The 19,931-nt window shown below is 39.2% G+C and overlaps 1 protein-coding gene across 20 annotated transcripts in view; it reads right to left on the bottom strand.

The window, feature by feature from the left end:
• LOC126295205 (GRB10-interacting GYF protein 2) overlaps nucleotides 1–19,931 on the bottom strand; it is a 169,072-nt gene that overhangs the window by 104,010 nt on the left and 45,131 nt on the right. For 11 of the 20 annotated variants that reach the window (XM_049987521.1, XM_049987524.1, XM_049987530.1 and 8 more), the window contains 3 exons: nucleotides 13,057–13,141; nucleotides 7,536–7,771; nucleotides 4,362–4,672 (listed from right to left, as the gene is read on the bottom strand). In XM_049987521.1, the coding sequence (XP_049843478.1) occupies nucleotides 4,362–4,672; nucleotides 7,536–7,771; nucleotides 13,057–13,141 (632 nt within the window). The remainder of the gene's footprint in view (nucleotides 1–4,361; nucleotides 4,673–7,535; nucleotides 7,772–13,056; nucleotides 13,142–19,931) is intronic. The other 9 variants (XM_049987532.1, XM_049987536.1, XM_049987528.1 and 6 more) reach the window with 1 other exon arrangement.

Below are 19,931 nucleotides of genomic sequence, written 5' to 3'. Positions count from 1 at the left end.
CATTGCCTATTAATTGGCGAAACTCTTGCAAATCACTTGCAACTTCTTCCACAGGAGCTGCCATCACATTCTCATTCTCAAAGAATGCCACTTTTGTGAAACAGTTTTTAATAGTTTCAGTAGTTACTTCCCTCCACGAGTACATAATTAAATTTATTGCCTGTAAAATGTTCAGTTTCAGTTGTGATCTTCGCTGGCTTCCTGGTTTTCTTTGGTCCATCAAATTCAAGGCCTTTTTTACAAGGGCTGCCCTATATTTAACCTTAAGGGCGTGTATTATGCCCAAGTCCAAAGGTTGCAGACGGCTGGTGCAGTTGGGTGGCTGGAAAATTACATTTAACATTTCTCAGAAAGGGTACGTCTGGTGGATGTGCCGCACATCTATCCACAAACAGCAGCACTTTTCTTGCAGCACTCCCCATTTTGGCGTCAAATTCTCTTAGAAAACGTAAAACTCGTCATCCATGCCTTGGCATTGTTTGTATATTTGAACGGAAACGTGGAAATGTTTTTGAAACACCTCGGATTTTTTGGCTTCCCGATAACCAAAGATTTCAGTTTTTCACTGCCATCAGCATTTGTACACAACAAAACGGTAAGACGTTCCTTGCTCTTCTTACCGCCATGGCAATTTTCCCCACGAAAAACATGCCGGTTTCGTCAGAGTTATAAATGTCACGCAGTTTGTAGCCCTGTATCAGATCAGGGAGAGTCTGTATCCATTGAGCTACAGTTGGTTCGTCTACACTTTTACTTTCTCCATATTCCGATTTGTACACAACACCATGGCGCTGTCGAAATTTATCAATCCATCCCTTGGACGCCTTAAAATTGTCCATTCCTAACTGAAGTGATATTTGAAGCGCCTTCTCCTTCAAAATAGTTCTGTTTATAGAAATGTTTGCAACACGTGCTTGCTGAAACCAAGTTAATAAAACTTTCTCCATTTCGTCGTAAGTCGATTGTTTCAAACGCATATGTTTCGAATTTCCACAATTCTCAAACCCTTCCATTATTGACAATCTGTTTTTCATAATAGTGTTGAAGGGGCCAGTCCCAATTGCTTCGCTAGCTCCGCGCTACTCACACCAGGAGATGCCTCCACTTTTTTAATAATAGAAACCTTCTCTTCCAAAGAAATATTCTTCCGCTTTTCACCCATGTCCACTGATGAAAGCTTTAAAAAAACATTATATGGAAGACACAAACTTACTAGGCACACTAACTGTTTGCTGCTCAGCTCACACAACACTCTACTAAGTACTAATACAAAGCATCTACTGAAATGGCGCCAAAAAGATCGCAAGCAGAATGTGCGTCACGTGTCACATGACCGGGGTTTGCCGCTGACATATGAAATACGCTGAGCGCGGGCTTTCCGAGCCAGTGCAAAATGTGAAACCACATAACGGAAAACGATGCATCTATATACAGTCACTTAAACGCTATAAAGAAGTAAATACTTGACCAGGGTTCCAAAAATATGAGCGTTACATGGAGGAAACTGTAATATAGAGGAAATTTTAACATTGTTTATATGGGCCTTTAGTTGGGACCGAAAAAAACGGATGTAACATAGAGGAAAACATTATATGGAGGAACGTTATAAAGAGGTTTCACTGTATATACAAAATTTTACATCCATGAAAAACTAATTGTTTTCAGTGAACACATTCCACGCTTAACTCGGAAACAGAAGCTTAAAACTGCTTAGCACTTTTTATAGAAATATAATGGTTACTTTGCATTTCATTGTGTCAGAATAATTTACCAACAATTGCTTCTTGCCTATTGATAAAGGCTGTCAGTTTCAAGAGAATTACAAAATCTGGCACATTTTGCAAGGGCGTGATGCATTCTGCGAACTTTGGAGTGTGTGATTTTGATCTCTTGCATCTGCATTTAAGATAAAATGAAGCACAGTGCACATTTATCTAACAATAAGCTGAAAGACCTGGAGGTGCTTAGCCCTCAAGTAATATTTAGTAACAGCAGCAACGTACACACATTTGAATCCACTTACAGCACAGTAAATGCACAGACACATTAGAAATTAATCTGAGAACTACATAAAGATATGATCTATCATACTTATTGTTTATTATTTATATGGACCAAATACCCAGGTGCCATTATTATTTGAAGAGAACCATGCATTAATGGATAAAAACAAAGATAATTTGCAGAGATCAGCATGCAAACTTCAAAACATTGATGCAAAGTAAGAAGAGAAAATTTTGGAAACTAAAAGACAATATCTGAAAGAGGAATAAAATTATGAAAGAGTAAAAATTTGAATGAATAGAACAGGTACAAGACTATGTATATTTTCTATGTCATATTTCACAATTTCCAAGTCATGCTGAAATGAGGTTTTCACTAAAGTGTAGCGAATTAAATGGAATATTAAAAAAGCAAGGAACATAACTCCTATCAATGATAAGTAGAGAGTGAGCAAAAACTTGGGTTGCTGATAGAATGGGTACGAAATTAGCTATTCCTTTTCAGAGGAATAATGGCATTCACCAGAGGAAATTTAGGACAATCGCAGACAGTTTAAATCTAGGTGACTGGGCGGTAGTTTGAAATGCCATCTTTCCAAATTTAAACCCGATATCCTACTGTTGTGCCATTTCAGTGGGAAGAATGTTAAAAAGGGACATTTTTAAAATAGAATATCAACACAAGTCAGATTTCACAATCCGATATCAAAACTTGCTCTTTCAGTGAACACTATGGACAAAATATACGTGTGTGTGTGTGTGTGTGTGTGTGTGTGTGTGTGTCACCACAGGGGAGGGATGAGTGGGGGAGGGCAGCTGTGCATGGACACACTCCATCCACATATGTTCTGCAAACCAAGGTTTTAAATTCCCTTGTACAGCACGTCCTTGCTGATTTTGTGCCATGAAACTGATAGGTCTTACACCTGCTGAAATATTGGAGATTCTCCAAGATGTCACCTGGCAACAACTACCCTGTTACTAACTACAGGAGACCAAGTGTCCCATATACGAAAATACTCTGTGTATATCCTTTTACAGACTCCAAATTTTATCGTACAATGTAGACTTTCACGGACAGTCTTTACACACTTTGTAATTTTAACTGTATGAGTATTCAGCAAGCAAACATGCCTTAGATGACAGCCCAATGACTACACAACTAAAATCACTAAGACTCTAAGAAATTTTGTCAGTGGGGTTCAGGTGCATCACTTGATTGGAGAGAAATTTGAGACTCTTTGGCAAAAAGGTTTAAGCCAGAATAAAAAGTCCACAAAAGAAATTTTTACCCTCCAAGTTGTCAACTTTGAGGAACAGAGTGAGAAGTGAAGATATAAGAAAACAGTGGCATACAGAAGAAGTGTTACATAATGTTGCGACTTACAAGTTTAAATGTTACAACACAAACAATCTACTGAGCACGAAGTATGGATTGAAAGTGAAATGAAGAAAGATGAAAGTAATGAATAGTAGCAAAAATGAGATTAAAACATATCATCAAAATTTAGAACCACAAAGTAGATGAACTAAAAGAAATCTTCTACGTTGGCTGAAAAATAACCCATGACAGATGGTGCAAGGAAACCATGAAAAGCAGAATAGTATAGGCAAAGAGTGCTTTCCCAGCTAAAATAAGTCTACTAGTTTCAAAAAAGGCCTTCACTTGAATAAAAAATTTCCAGACTTGGGTGTTTGAGTACAGCATTATGATAGTGAACCATAATATAGGAGAAAACTAGAAGATATAAGAACAGAAGTGTTTTGAGGTGTATTTCTATAGAAGGATGCTCAAAATTAGGTATACTGAGAATGTAATGAATGAGGAGGTACTCCACAGAAAAGAAGGAAGAAGGAATGTATGGAAAACATTGACAAGGTGGAGGAACAGGATAATAAGACAATGGGGAGTAAATTTGACAGCTGTAGAGGGATCTGCAGAGGGTAAAAACTGTAGGAGATAGAGGTTGGAATCCATCCAACAAATAATTGAAGCTGTAAGGTGTAAGCGCTACTCTGAGATGAAGACAGTGGAACCAGACAGAAATTGTGACAAGCTGCATCAAACAAGTCAGAAGATTAGAGGTGGGAAGAGGAAGGCGGAGGGTGAGAGGGGTATGGATGGATGGATGGGGAGAGGGAGGGGGAGGGAGGGAGAGAGGGGGAGGGAGAGACATGTTAATAGGGTGCCAGAGAATACATTTCTACATCAAGTGCTCTGATGTAAATGCCAACGAAGGAGATATACAGGAAGACAGTTACATGGACTGAGTACCATGTGGAATCACAAAGAGCAAGAGCAGTTAACAACAGACTTATACAACACAAAAGAAAAGCAGTCACAGTGAAAAGCCTCACCCTGGACATCCCCCTGCGGGTCACGGTAGTACCACTTGTCACTGCCGGGCGGGACGGACGTGGGTGGGGGCACACCCGTACGGTGGTCCTCGTCCTCCATGAGCTTCGCCACCAGGTCGTCCGCCACCTCGCGCATTCGCTCCATCTCCTCGTCGGGCCTGCTCGAGGTCCTCTCCCTCTCTCTGCCCCTGTCAGACGGGGCGATCGAAGGTGCCGGTGGTGGTGGTGGTGTCTGCTTTTCCGTGGCAGTACGACGCGACTCGACATCTTCGGTGCCACCAGATCGATCTTTGCTCCTCGATGTTACACTCCTGTGACAAATTGAAAAGACGTTGTAGAAGGGGGCAAAACTGAACAATATCATCTTTTATGTTTCTTTTAATGCTAAATTATTTTATTTGGGGAAAAAGATAATTCTGATACTATGAAGAAATACTCTACAGCAGTGGAGCAGCCTGTGAACTATTCAGAGAGTTCTCAACAGACTGACGGTATGTTTACACTGCAGCCTCTCCACCCACCAAGCACATTGCTGACAGCACCGCAGCGATTAAATGAGACCACCAAGTCAGACTGGTGGACAGTGCCTGGTGAGGATACAGAGCTGGTCAGTGTTTTAAGCAGTAACAGTCAGTGGACATTCAGAAACTTGAGCTGTGATTAGCTACTTTGAGATCACTCTAGCTGTGCCATTGGCTTCTTATTTATGCAGTTCCCCGGACACTATTAAACCATGGCTGGACTCATACCCTGTGTGGCACAAGCGACAAATGGAGCTTCTGACAGTAACACACCTTAGGGTTTCTGGGTTTCTAGCCATCCCACTTGTGTACTGAGCACGGGAAAGACGACTTCTCACACACCTCTAAATGCACTGTAATTAATTCGCCATCTCTATAGGAGCAATATATAGGGCGCTGCAGAATATTTCTATGGTGCACACTTAGGTCTAGATGGCGAGGTAAAATAAGGAACAAACATCTCACTGAGCACGTTTCTCACCAGGAACTGTGATGAAATGAAGATACAGGTATTGATACATTCCTACGCATCTTGAAAACACAACAAAGTAGGTCTTTTTTATTATTATTTTGATTTTCTAATTACGCTCATAAGGAAACTGTGATATTTATTAAAAGTCATATGTGAAAAAATTTAAATCCAGTATTATGGGATGAATTACCACACAGTCTAAAGTACAGTAAAGCAATAGTGAAACATAACAGTTGCGACACTTCATCTCGTTTCTGTTATCTGCAGTGACAACAGCACCCCAAGCAGACAGAAGCGACACTTCTGGACAGGATATCGGATGTGTGGAAATGCCAACATTTATACTGATTTATAACACAGTTTTTACAGTAGGGAGTATATGTAATGCCGTAAAAATTGACAACAGGAAAATGACACCACACTTGTCAATCTTTGGTTTCCTAAGGAAACCCTTGAAGGTATGAAACAACAGATTACAGGACAGTTTTAATAACAAAAAATTACCAGTAAACACCAGATCTGAACTTCTGCAGTAAGACACCATATATCCACCCAACAAAGTGAAGTATTGTTTGCTACACTTTCAGCTAAATCAGCCAATGTGGACCATAGGAGACATACAGGGAATGTAATAACTACATGATTTAACTTACAAAATGACCCACTATACCAGTAGCTTAAGGGAAAACCAATCAGATGTAATAATTTGTCAAAAGCAATATAAATGTTTCCCAACCCAGAAGTAGTGAATTCCACAATTATAGCTAAATCGGAGCCACAAATGGCAAAAATCCGCAACACATTTGCTTTTGATGCAAAAGTAATTACAGTTACAAAAATACCTATATATTAGAAAGTTTAGTGAAGTGTGAGAATTGTTGGAATTATTAGACTCCATAAAATTTTTCTAAGTGTCAAGAAAAGTGCCTAAGACGACGACAACAACAACAAGAAAACAGCAGAAATTTATGATGGGGAAGGAGGCAACTGTTCGTCAATCAAATAAAAGGTGTCCATCCCAACATTAAATATAACATCGAGATGGAGAAGGATGGCAAGGTACCATTCTTGGATAATTTAGTTGAGTAGAAGGCAGGAGGCTGCCTTGGTCATTCAGTGTACAGGAAGCCAACATGCACTGATCGATATTTGAATGACAATAATTTTCATCATCCTGTACACAAGAAAGCAGTCCTGAACATGCTCACACACAAAGCAAAAGTTATTTCTGACAACCACTACCTACAGTCTGAATAGGAGCACCCGAAAGCTGCGTCCAGAGAGAATGTTTACAGCAAGAGAGAGACTGCAAACGCTTTCTGGTGCCGAAGGACGACGACTAGCGAATCGACAGAAGAGGCCGAGCTAGCTGCATTCTGCCATACTGTGGGGCAATGAGCGGCAACTTATAATATGGGCTACAGAAACATGGACCGACACCGCTTTTCCGGCCTACCCCTTAGGTAAGAGATATGCTACGCCCTGTTAAAGACGACACAGCTCTTCGTGGGCCCGACGTGTGTAGTGTCTCTTGCAAGTGCGGAAGCACCTATATAGGCCGGACAATTTGCACAGTTGTGGAGCATTGTACCGAGCACAAGTGACATGTTAAACAGAGGGAGCTTGACAAGTCAGCTATAGCTGAGCATTGCCTGGAAAATGGACAAAAAATACAGTTTCAAAACACGAGACTCTTGGTTCATGTGTCAACATACTGGGATTCCATTATAAAAGAGGCAGCTGAGATTAGAATGAACAACAACAGTTTTTACAGAGACCATAGGTACACACTTAGTAGGCATGGGGTTGGGCTTTGGATGTCTAAATAAAGTAACAACAAATGCTTGACGCTTGGAGGGATGCAGGAGTGGAAGGTTTCAAACGTGACGCTAGCTGACGTCATTTGGTCCCACAGTGAATTAACTAACATCATTGGTTTAATGTCTTAGTCTGACTTCAAATCATAATTTCCCAACATGTTTTAATGGCGCATCCTACCAGACCGTAGTTGTCACACCTCAATGTGCTACAACAATGCAAAAAACCAGGGCAAAATCACTAACCATTGGATGTGATTGCTTACAAGGTATCTTTACAACTACTCCACATAATCTTTCTTTCCGCTTCTATCATGGAATATATTTTATATGTACTACCCCCACCTTGGTTTGAATCGCTTACCTAGGCGAATCGCTGCCAGTAGAAGCACTCTTGGTCACCTCCTGCATTGGTCGAATGTGCCGTTCTGCCGGGTCTCCAATACCGTTCTGTGATGCCGACCGCGACACTCCCGGTGGGACAGTGTCACGCTGCGTGAGCGGTGACCCGGCCCTCTTGCCGGGATCTCCCGACAGAGCAGAATGGCGTTGTCCACGAGCAGTACTGTGACCTCCACTACCATCCTGAGACAACAAGAACTATACACAATATAGTAATGATATCCTTGTTGCAACAAACAACAGGCAAACACTGCTATTTTGAAAAATCTCTGCCAAGTCAGAATGGTGTTGCAACTACATAATGAAGTTACTTTTAATTATTTCAAGAAATTGGACAGAGAAAACAGAAAGAAAAAAGTAACAACACTTCACTAGAAGGCCAGAGGAATGTATGTACACACACACACACACACACACACACACACACACACACACACACACACACACAATTAGGGACAATGATTACGGAAGAGTAGTTCCATAAGTAACCGTGTTAGAAATGAAGATGCCATTTTCTTCTTCCAAAACCGTTTTTTTTTTCTTTCTGCATTTATCCATTACATAATTACACAGCAAACATCTTTAAATTACTCATAAAAAAACTGAAATTCACAAGATCTCTTAAATACTTCTCTGCCTCATCAATGACCTCTTAATTTGAGCAGAATTCTCTTGCTTGGAGTTGTTCATGGCCATTTAAGAACAAGAAGAAACTGCAGGCGGCCAGGCCAACTACATAAGAAGAAAGACTTACAGTTTTAACACCCGATTGACTTTGCCGTCGGTGGGAAGGCTTGCATGCCTCAGCGATGCAGATAGCCATACCGCAGGTGCAACCACAACAGAAGCGTATCTGTTAAGAGGCCGGATAAACGTGTAGTTCCTGAAGAGAGGCAGCAGTCTTTTCAATAATTGCGGGGGCAACTGTCTGGATGATTGACTGATCTGGCCTCGTAACATTAACCAAAACGGCCTTGCTGTGCTGGTACTGTGAAAGGTTGAAAGCAAGGGGAAACTACAGCCATAATTTTTCCCAAGGGCATGCAGCATTACTGTATGAAGATGATATAAAATGTAGACTGGCAATGGCAAGGAAAGCATTTCTGAAGAAGAGAAATTTGTTAACATCGAGTATAGATTTAAGTGTCAGGAAGTTGTTTCTGCAAGTATTTGCATGGAGTGTAGCCATGTATGGAAGTGAAATATGGACGATAAATAGTTTAGACAAAAAGAGAATAGAAGCTTTTGAAATGTAGTGCTAAAGAAGACTGCTGAGGATTAGATGGGTAGACGACGTAACTAATGAGGTGATACTGAATAGAATTGGGGAAAAGAGAAATTTGTGGCACAACTCAACTAGAAGAAGGGGTCAGTTGGTAGGACGTGTTCCCAGGCATTCAAGGGATCAGAATTTTAGTATTGGAGGGCAGTGCCGAGGGTAAAAATCAGAGGAAGACCAAGAGATGAATACACTAAGCAGATTCAGAAGGATGTAGGTTGCAATAGGTACTGGAACATGAAGAAACTTGCACAGGATAGAGTAGCATGGAGAGCTGCATCCAACCAGTCTCTGGACTGAAGACCACAACAACAAACAACATCCCATTGACAGCACGATTGAGAGAGAGAGAGAGAGAGAGAGAGAGAGAGAGAGAGAGAGAGAGAGAGAGAGAGAGAGAGAGAGAGAGAGAGAGAGAGCAACAGCTCAAATTATGATAGGAGGCAGATGGAAACTGGTCATCTGTTCTCGAAAGGAACCATCACCTGGAGTGATTTTGGGAAATCATGGAAAACTGCTGCCCAGTCCACATTTGCTAACCACAGCAACACGTCCCTCGGTCCCAGCAAACACGAGAGGGTGGTAGCAATTCATAATGAAGTTCATGTGTTGACACCTCCGAAACAGATGTGCAGGCACAATGCAATGGTGAAACAGCCCTTTCTCCACTTCCAAACAGTCACATTTCTTTGATTTAGTTGTTGTACGGGTACCGTATCTACCTGTACAACTGTCCACCATTTATATTTTTCTAAGAGATCACACAAGTACAATGCCCTTCAAATAAAAAAAATAATAAGAAAAATCATCACCATACCTACTGCAACTGACCGGGCAGCCTTCAACTTCTCGGGAGTAGGTTCAGTAATGACATCTTTTTTCACTGTTGCTCAGTTTCCAGAATATAATTATAAACCCAAGTCCCATTGGCTATGTCAACACAGTGCAAACAGACCTTCAGATCTCACTTAAATTGATAAAAACATGACATAAAATTGAGAGCTCTACCCAACATGTTATACACAGTTGTGGCAACTGTTGGACCGATGATTTTTTTTCACCATCAATTTATTGCATAAAATATTAATTGCTGTTCCCTACAACATGGTTCAGCCTTCGCCACTTTGTACACTTCCGTTTGACCTTCTGAAAGAATTGCATCTCGGACCTTTTGAGTGAGTTCTTTGTAATCACATCTACTTGGTGACATGGGCTATTGAAAACTGATGTTCAATCATCTGTGAATCATTGAACCAATATCTAACTGCTGTCCCAGATGGTGAAAGGTCACTACTAATAGCATAAAACTTCACTTTTATCTCACCCCATTTTCGCACGCAAAGGCAAAAACCAAATCACTGAAGAATGCTGCATTTTGTGATCTTTGTGAAATTCACATTCAGCTTACTTAAATGGCTGCTAATTCCTAATTAACAAACAAATCAGTGTCATTTTTGTTTTAGTGCCATCTAAAAGGTGGAGGCACACGGTGGTATTACCTACTTATGTTCGCAATAGCATCTTCATCAAACACAGATACTGACTGGTCTGAAGCAAAGGGACAGAACTCAAGATAATGTGACAAAGTTTACCAAAGCTTGGAAAGAGGGTAACATTACCTTTTTACATGCACACAAAAGGAATCAGACAGTATTACGACTCAAGAACATAAGAGAACAACAACGAAACGCAAGTATTAATAAGATGCGTTGTGACAAGAAAAACAAGACTCCCATGCATTAACTATCTTGCCTACAGTCAACTGTAATGAACAACTGTGCAGTGCCACTAAACTATGGACACTGGCACTCACACTCTTACCATTTGCACGAGCACAGGTAATGTCAGTTATAAAGTTTAATAATTCACTAGGTTGCTGCCGAGGTCAATGTTTATACATTATTTATTTGTTTTTGAGAAACTGTCAGAAAAAAGGTTATATATTGGTCATACTAAGTCCCGATCCTGACATATGCACACGAAACCTGGGTTATGAAAGGAAGAGACAAAAGCAAAATACAAGCTAGTGAGAAGAAATTCTTGAAGAACAGGGCTGGAGTGTCAAAGATAGACAGCTTAAGAAATGTCAGGATCAGAGGGTTAATGAAGGTGGAACCATTACAGGAGGAGATAGAGAAATCAAGGCTGGGTATGGGCATGTTCAGTGAATGGAAGAGAAGAGGATACCCAGGAGGAATAACACCAAGAGAAAGATCAAGAGAGAGATGGTTGAAAGGAGTGGAGGAATGTGTCCAGTAAAAAGGAGAGGAATGGACCAAGGTGAAGACAGACAGATGGTGACAAGACAAAAGACAATGGAGAGGCTTATGTTCCAAGCAGACCCAGCCATAGGCTGGAAACTGTCCAAGATGATTATGAGGATAAACTGTGACTATTTGCCACTTGGATTGCAAATGAGAATTCGTCACTGTTCACATAGAAAAACGTTACCAGCTTTTGATCAGATCTAGATCAAACTGATGACATTCAGATGAAACAAGAAAGAAAATCCAGAATTCAATGTCTAAAAAACGAAATAAGTCTTGCTAAACTGACTGCAATTGTTATCACAAGAAAAAAATAACTGCACAAAGACCCATTTTGGAGATAGTATCAAAAGGCATAACTAAATCTCTTATTTGACAATTGTACTGAATCGTGATTCAGATCTTTTATTTATGTATTAATTGCTCTTGTTACGCATTATCTGCACCATGGAAGGTATTACCATCTATGTTTCACTGTAGCTCAAGAACAGCACCACAGAATATTGAATAGCGCACCGTGAAAACAGGCTTGGCTGTGAGCGAGCAGAAGTTACATCTTGTTGCCAACCATGGGAATGTATACTGTATACAGGGTGACAATTATTTAACTAAATTACCCAAAAGCATCATAGCTTCTGATTGGTTTGCATTAGGAAATGTCATAACCTAAATCCAAATATCTGTAGCGACGTTTACATGTTGAATAAAGTCTGTGCAAGCCATAGTTTGTAACTAATTTATGTTTTTTTCCCCCATACAGTTCAATAATTATCAGCCTGTAGATTAGCTTTTTATGAATATCTACCACATTTAAACTGCAGTTTGTCCGAATCCACTGGCATTTGGAATTGAATTGACTTTAAAATTGGACAAATACTCAACAACAGCACACAATTCTGCAGGATATGCAAAAAGTCTAGATAGGGGCCAGTGGCGTACATGTGTGTTCATGCAGCAACATTGTTAATTCTCCTCATGAGGTATGACGGGACCAATTGGGGGCGTGTCAGCGGTGTTCTCAGGTCCAACTGAAATTGCAACATTTTCGGAAGAAACACTCAAACATCTGTGACAATGGAGATATAAATATCACAGCTGTCCTACTAGGATGATGACGACAGACTACAGTCTAAGTAAACAAAAAGGGCAGTGAAGATAAAAATTAATGTAAACAGTTTCTTTATATTTTATTTCTCCCTGTATTATCAAAATGTAGACAATCAATACATGAAATTAGGTTATATTAACTGTTCAGGTAGAGAAAGTTTGTAATTTTGTAAGTTTATCTCAAGGTACTGCTATATATAAAAGGGAGGAGGGAGGGGGGGGGGGGGTTGGGGGTCGTCTTATACTCAAGGTTATCTTATAATCGGGTAAATATGCCAATTACATTTCGTACTTTGGTATATTAAAGTTTTCATACAATTATTTAGTATTTTTGTAAGAACTGATTCTGCTGAACCCTACCATTCTACATGGAGTGAGTGACCCCATCCAAACAAATTTCTTCTCATGCGGGCCAAAAATTAGCCACTCTTTACCTACCACACTGTCCAAAGATAATAACGAGATTAACTTCTGGACGCTGCACATCCACTGCACTTTGATAATTTTTGTTTTTGTTATAATGTTACATGTCTGAAGGAAAAAGTATGGGCTATGTTAATTACGTCTATCGAGCAAACTTTGATATAGTTGAAAACATTATATACAGGCATCAGTAAAATGAGAAGAGCTGAACTTTATGTCAAAGCAATAACGAAGCCAATGGTAATATTTTTTTGTGTTAGCTGCCTTCCAGAAAATAGTTAGCTATCCTCCAACCAAAAATATTGAAAGAGAGGCGTAACAAGTACCATACTAGTAGAAATGGGAAGTACATAGTTCCCCTTTTCTCACTGACGAGTTAAGAGAAGACTGTGTGCAGTGGGACTTACCTCGTCATCAGACAGGGGAGTTCCTCCGTGGAATGCCCCCGAAGCGTCAAAGCTACCCCTCGACTCGGTTGGCGTCTCTGTCGCCCTGCAACAAGCTCTTATTCAGTAAATAAGCCCTCACAGCTATTTTTTTTCTCCCTACCATTCAACTAAGTTTCATTCTAATTAACACATATCCAAGAACTTTAAACTGTGGCATTGTCACTGGGCTATAGTGATCACAATACTGTTACTAACATAAAAACTTACTTCTGTTTTAATTGCAAAGTATTTCTTTTAATATACAAGGCAATGCATTGTGCACAGGAGTAGTTTGAGAACATTTTCTCACACAATATTCCTGCCCCCACTCCTGACAGTTGCCTTCCTTCGAATTTTACTCATTTTATCAATGTCATTAATCTAATTATCGCTCTCCATCACTGAAAGATAGCATCCCAACTTTCCTCGTGATGGAGCTGCATTTGATTACTGGTCACAGCAGCAATTTAAACTGACATGCTTGTCAGTGAAGTGGCTTCCAATAACAATAACTGCACCACGTGAGATGTATTATGTATTTCACGACAAATGTTATAATTTTGTTTTGTATCTGTTGTCCCTACTTAAGAGTTGTCAGGTGCATTTTCTCCTGATCTTCTGGCAGATATTTTGCAATTTTGTTTTTGGAGTCAGCTCATCGCATCTTTTGTAGGGCACTCAGTGTTCAAAGGATGTGTCCATTTGGTGCTGTTGCCTGGTGGTGGCAGTCATTGCATGCCAGGGCGTTGTTGTTGTTGTTGTTGTTGTTGCTGCTGCTGCTGCTGGAGTACTGTCTGTTATTCTTGGTGTTATACAGTCCCTGGTAACGCATGCCAGTAAAACGGGTACCACACTAAACTAAATTGGGGCCATTCTATCAAATGGACATGTAGAATTCCACTTCAAAAATAATTTTGTTCGTGAAAGATGGGATGAGCAGTATTTGTTTGGGCCGACACCAGTTACACACTGCAAAAATGAAATTGTAAATATCTGCTGAACACCAGACAAAATAAGACTGACAACTCTCAGGAGAGAGACCCTGTATATACAGAATGTATCACAATTAACAAGAGAAACAGATGTGAAAATATATGACAAAAGAAGCAAAAATATTCCAGCATACATGGGTTCACAAATGCACTGTTTTGGAGATAACTGAGGATGTGTGGTTACCAGCTAGCACTGACTCCAGTATTGATTGATATAAATGTATATGAAATGTAAATTTTTCAATTAAGTTTCCATCTAACTGGGCTCAAAATGCAACCACGGCCTACCATACCTAGTACAATGATAGAGAACCTTGTACATACATTGTTGGGACACAAGCACATTTTGGAGTCAATGTACGATGACATCTATCATGCCAATATGTTCAAGATGGGTAAGACAAGTGGTGTCTGTACCTTAGCCTCCTAGATAACATGACTTCAACTACCTGGGTTTTCTGTCTGGAGGCACTTCGTAAATGAGGTACACAGCACTCCCATTAATAGGATTGAAGAACTGGAGCAGTGAATTGGACCATGTTGTCAAGATTTACAAAGTGATACGGGGGTGTTTCAAAGAATTTTTAACACTGTGGACACGAATGTAGCATCGCACATGAATGCGAGGACGACACTTTGAATAACACTTTTCACAGGTACTAGTGTACAGTAAATTTTACTGTGTAATGTGCTAAAGTAGTCGATATAGCATTACTTGTTAACCTTTAACTCACGTTTGTGTACCGTATGCTAAGAGGTGTTGTCTGCCCCTATGTTTAAACCAACATTTAAGGCAAAAATCACTTGAAAATTTGAATGTAAGTTATATAAATTTTATTTTTGCCATTATTTAAGTGGTGTTCAAAAACTCAATATTACGAAAGGAGTAATTACTACTCACCATATTGTGAATATACCAATCTATCAGTTAAAAAGGCAAAAGATGAAATAATCTTTTTATGCTTACTGTGAAATGGTGTCAAAAATGTGTTTTTTGTAGTAAGATTTGCAGTTGTGTGTAATAATTGTCATACAAACATTTCAAACAAATTCCTATTGTACTATGGATAAAATGATGCAGATGGAGATTTAACCAAAAGAAGGGATAATAAGTGAAATGATATCCAAGCAAAATGACGAATTTAACTAAAGAGGGTAATAACAGATGAAAATATAGGATGACAGGAACAAAAATGAAAGAAATTAAATATAATAGATAAAATTAATTAAAATCACATGAACAAAGATTCCAAATGGAAAAAGAACAATGGGAGCAAATGAAAAAGATGGTACAATAATTAACACAATGTGAAAAAGGAATAAAAATATATAAAAGTCACTGATAAAATATTTGAAAACAAAAAAACTTAAAATATCTGTCAGGATTAGAACCCACAACCCCCTGCATGTGAGGCCCTTACCCTATCCATTACACTACAGAACCAGTCTTCAAAATACTACTAATTTTTTAAATTACTGAATGTCGTGCAAAATCCTGAAATTGTTTTTTCGTTTGTTACCCATTAACGAGGCCACCAGGATGAATGGCTGCACAGTATGACACTTGGTATCTTAACCTATATCACCATACAGATGGTTTCAAAAAGTTAATCTCACCACTGGGGATCTGTCATTGTCAGAACACATTTGATTTTACCCCACAATTTTACATATTTTACAGGAAAAACATAAGATGCCTATCACCATTGTCCTGAAGTTCTTTCTCGATAATTAAATTTTACACATTCCTATGAACACATTTTGCACTACACTGTAGAAAATAGATACATAGTTCATGAGGCACGATCTAGGAAACCCCAATGTGTGTCAATGACATACAAAGAAGGTGACAATGCAACCGACAATAAAACATGGTAGGATTAGCAAGTTAAGAAAGGTAGGGGGATACAGAAGCTTTCCGCCAGAACTTAACTCAGTGCAAGTTCAAAAATTTCCATGTGGCCTGAGAGAGGACTTCATGCGTTAAGAGTTAAGTTAGGCATTGGGTGAAATATAAGCCTAATAAAGTAAGGGCTTAATTGAAAAGTTTAAATTTTGAACATATTTACATTAACCAGGACAATACTTCAGACTGAAGTCTGTGGCAACTTGTAACCACACATTTGCAATTATTCTATGAATGGTTTTTTGCAGGCCCATTTTGATCATATTCTTTCACTTGTGCCAGTTTTCACTACTAATTATGATATGTTCTGTATACAGATATTGCAGTTGGGGCCTGAGGTACCCCTCTCTGCTTAGCATCCCAAGCAGTCACTTGAGTTATTTGGTCTTAAATTGGCCCTGATTGTGTAACATTACAGGTATACACTGAAGATCCAAAGCAACTGGCACACCTGCCTAATATCATGTAGGGTCCCCGCGACCACACAGAAGTGCTGCAACATGACATGGCATGGACTTGACTGATGTCTGAAGTAGTGCTGGAGCACCACAAATCCTGCAGGGCTGACCATAAATCCATATGAGTACGAGGGGGTGGAGATGTCTTCTGAACAGCATGTTGCACAGCATCACAGGTATGCTCAATAATGTTCATATATGGGGAGTTTGGTGGCCAACGGAAGTGTTTAAGCTCAGAAGAGTGTTCCTGGAGCCACTCAGTAGCAATTCCGGACTTTTGGAGTGTCACATTGTCCTGCTGGAATTGCCCAAGTTTGTTGGAATGCACAATGGGCCTCAATAGGTGCAGGGTATCAGACATGATGCTTACGTACAAGTCACCTGTCATAGTCTTATCTAGACGTATCAGGAGTCCCATATCAATCCAACCACACACACCCAACACCATTACAGAGCCTCCACCAGCTTTAACAGACCTCTGCTGACATGCAGGGTCTCCATACACGTCTATTCACAAGATGCAATTTGAAGTGAGACTCTTCTGATCACACAACGTGTTTTCAGTCATCAACAGTCCAATGTCGATGTTTGCGTGCCCATGCAGGGCGTAAAGCTTTGTGTTGTGCAGTCATCGAGGGTACATGAGTGGGCCTTTGGCTCCGAAAGCCCATATCGATGTTGTTTCATTAAATGGTTCACACACTGACACTTGCTGATGGCCGAGCACTGAAATCTGCAGCAATTTGCGGGAGCATTGCACTTTTGTCATGTTGAATGATTTTCTTCAGTCGTCGTTGGTCCCGTTCTTGCAGGATCTCTTTCCCGCTGCAGCGGTGTCGGAGATTTGATGTTTTACTGGATTCCCGATATTCACAGTACTATCATGCAATGGTGGTACAGGAAAATCCCCACTTCATTACTACTTCTGAGATGCTGTGTCCCATTGCTCGGGAGCCGACTGTAACACCACATTCAAACTCATTTAAATCTTGATAATCTGCCACTGTAGCAGCAGTAACTGATCTAACAACTGCATCAGGCACTTGTTGTCTTATATAGGCAATGTCAATCACAGTGCCTGTTATATATATTTGAATACTCATACCCATATAAGTTTCTTTGGTACTTCAGTGTAAAATGATTTGCAATGAATACACACATCAATGTGAACTGCAGTAAAATAAATAAATATGATTTAGAATAAGACATTAAATGATCCTGAATATTTCTCCCACTCACCTGAAAAATGTTTATTTTTGACAATTGATGCCTTTGCAATGAACTTGCCAATTGTGGTGATTGTATGCGATTTGATATTGAAATCTTCCAAAGAGTGTAAAGCTTTAAGCACCAAGTAATCTCACCCACCTATCAACGTATTCCCTGTAGATTGTGTAACTATACACAGCAAAAACTCTACTAACAACTCTCTCTCAATTTACTAACACGTTAGTAGTGACATTTTTTTATTACTGTATATGCACCTGGTAGCTACTTTCTGGACACCCTATCTTAACAATTATTTTTGTTACACAGCATTTCATCTACATTGCTTCTACAGTAGTAAAGCAGTGTGCAGAGCAAAAGCTGGTATTTCTGTAGCAGCACGGCTCACCTAACATACCCAATGCACATGGGTATGAGGCTATTTAGTGCTGCTGTAATAGGCAATTTGATAAATTATACTAATAGTCTGACACGTCAGAAATTATTAAGTCATTTTTTCCTGTGTTAGGCTGCACTTGTTACACACACTATCGCACGTCCGTGAAACCATTTTTTTTTTGGTCATTACCCATTTCATCTCCCAATAAATGTATGGACTCTACCCTTGTAACACGCCAAAGTCCGATTTCTTTCCTATATGTTTGTCTTAACTCTTTCCCTAGGCATTAAAGTTCAATAATTTCCAACTCACTTTACACCACCAGTGAAAGAAAATGATTTAGGTTTTCTTCTATGATGGATCCCTTCAGAATTCTCTCTCTGTGTTAATATGAAATGAAAGCATACTGTCAAACATCACAATGACAAATGCATTGTTGAATGTACCTTCCTGGCCTCCGACAGATCACAAATATCACAGTATCTAAAATGGATAAGTGACACTGACAGTTAATATTTGTCACAATTCTTCTTGTTATTGAAGTTATAGATGATTTGAATGTGTTGAAGACAAATGAACAAAAAAAAGTGTTCTATTGATCAGAAAGTTACAGGTAAGTCAGTAAACATTAAATCTGCATTAAAACTTTTTAAGGATTGTTGAATGGGCATACAAACACAGATACTTAATGAATAATAAAGAAATATTGAAGTACACTATGCATGTTGAAATATAGTTTCAAACTTTTAGTTAAATTTCACAATCTGACTTATCTGAGGCTTCATACACTGTAAATACGCCCCCTCCCCCAAAATAACTTCATTCTGTGGGCCACAGAACACCCAGAACTTCATTCTGTATGTCACAAACTAATTCATTCACATTGCTTCTAATGTGTAAAGCAATGCACAGAGAAAAAGCTTTTTCTTTTTGTAGCAGCACGGCTCACCTAACATACCCAATTAACAAGGGTATAAGGCTATTTAGTGCTGCATAATAAGCAAAGTGATAAACAAACACGTGGTTGTCATAGCTTGTTGTCATAAGCTGCAGTACCTTTTAAATGTAAGAACTGCCTATCTCAATGAGTCACATCTCGTTAACTGCATTTTGTTTCTTTGATTCCCCCCCTCATATCAGCATCCTGCATCTCATCATATGCTGTTTCTATTGGCTTCCTAGCAATTTTTCTGTTTTCCATTTGTCCACAACTGCTCATGACTTTAAAAACAAAGGAACTTATTTAAAATGTCTTATTAATGTTTCAAAACAGGTTTTCACCTGCCAGAGACTGATGACAAACAAGATGTACACAAGACTGATTATGATGCTGTCGCCGTTCATAAAATTATGGTCAATTTTAATACTTTGCAATATAGTCAATGCAGATAAATCTAATTTTTTTTAATGAGGTTCATTTGCAAAGGAAAAACTCTTGCCACTTATACAATTTTCATTATTTTATCAACCACATTTCTACAACTTAAAGGCGCATTTATAAAAATATTCCAACGTATTTTGGACATTCATTCTGTACAGTAACACTTCTTGTTTTGGTGTTTCGCTTAACAACCTTAACTTCTATTTTCGAGGCGAGTTGTTGGCAGAATTTAAACCACTTTACACAATACTGTGGAGTAAATTTGCGTAGTCAGAGATAACATGTTCAGTAAGAATGTCAGTCAGACAATACTTTATACATCTGAGAATAAAACAAAGCAAGCACAGATTCAGCATATCCACAGTGATTACGAATTATGTGGTCGATTATTACAGATGGCCGTTGCCTGAAGTCTGGCATTGAAAAGTTGGAAAATAACTTCTCTGAGAGTGCAGACATGAAATGAGTTTACATTTTTTTTTTTTTTTTTTTTTTTTTTTTTTTTTTTTTT

This window comes from Schistocerca gregaria, chromosome 11 (assembly GCF_023897955.1).
Source record: "Schistocerca gregaria isolate iqSchGreg1 chromosome 11, iqSchGreg1.2, whole genome shotgun sequence".
Lineage (NCBI taxonomy): Eukaryota > Metazoa > Arthropoda > Insecta > Orthoptera > Acrididae > Schistocerca > Schistocerca gregaria.
This window is presented reverse-complemented; position numbering and strand designations above follow the sequence as displayed.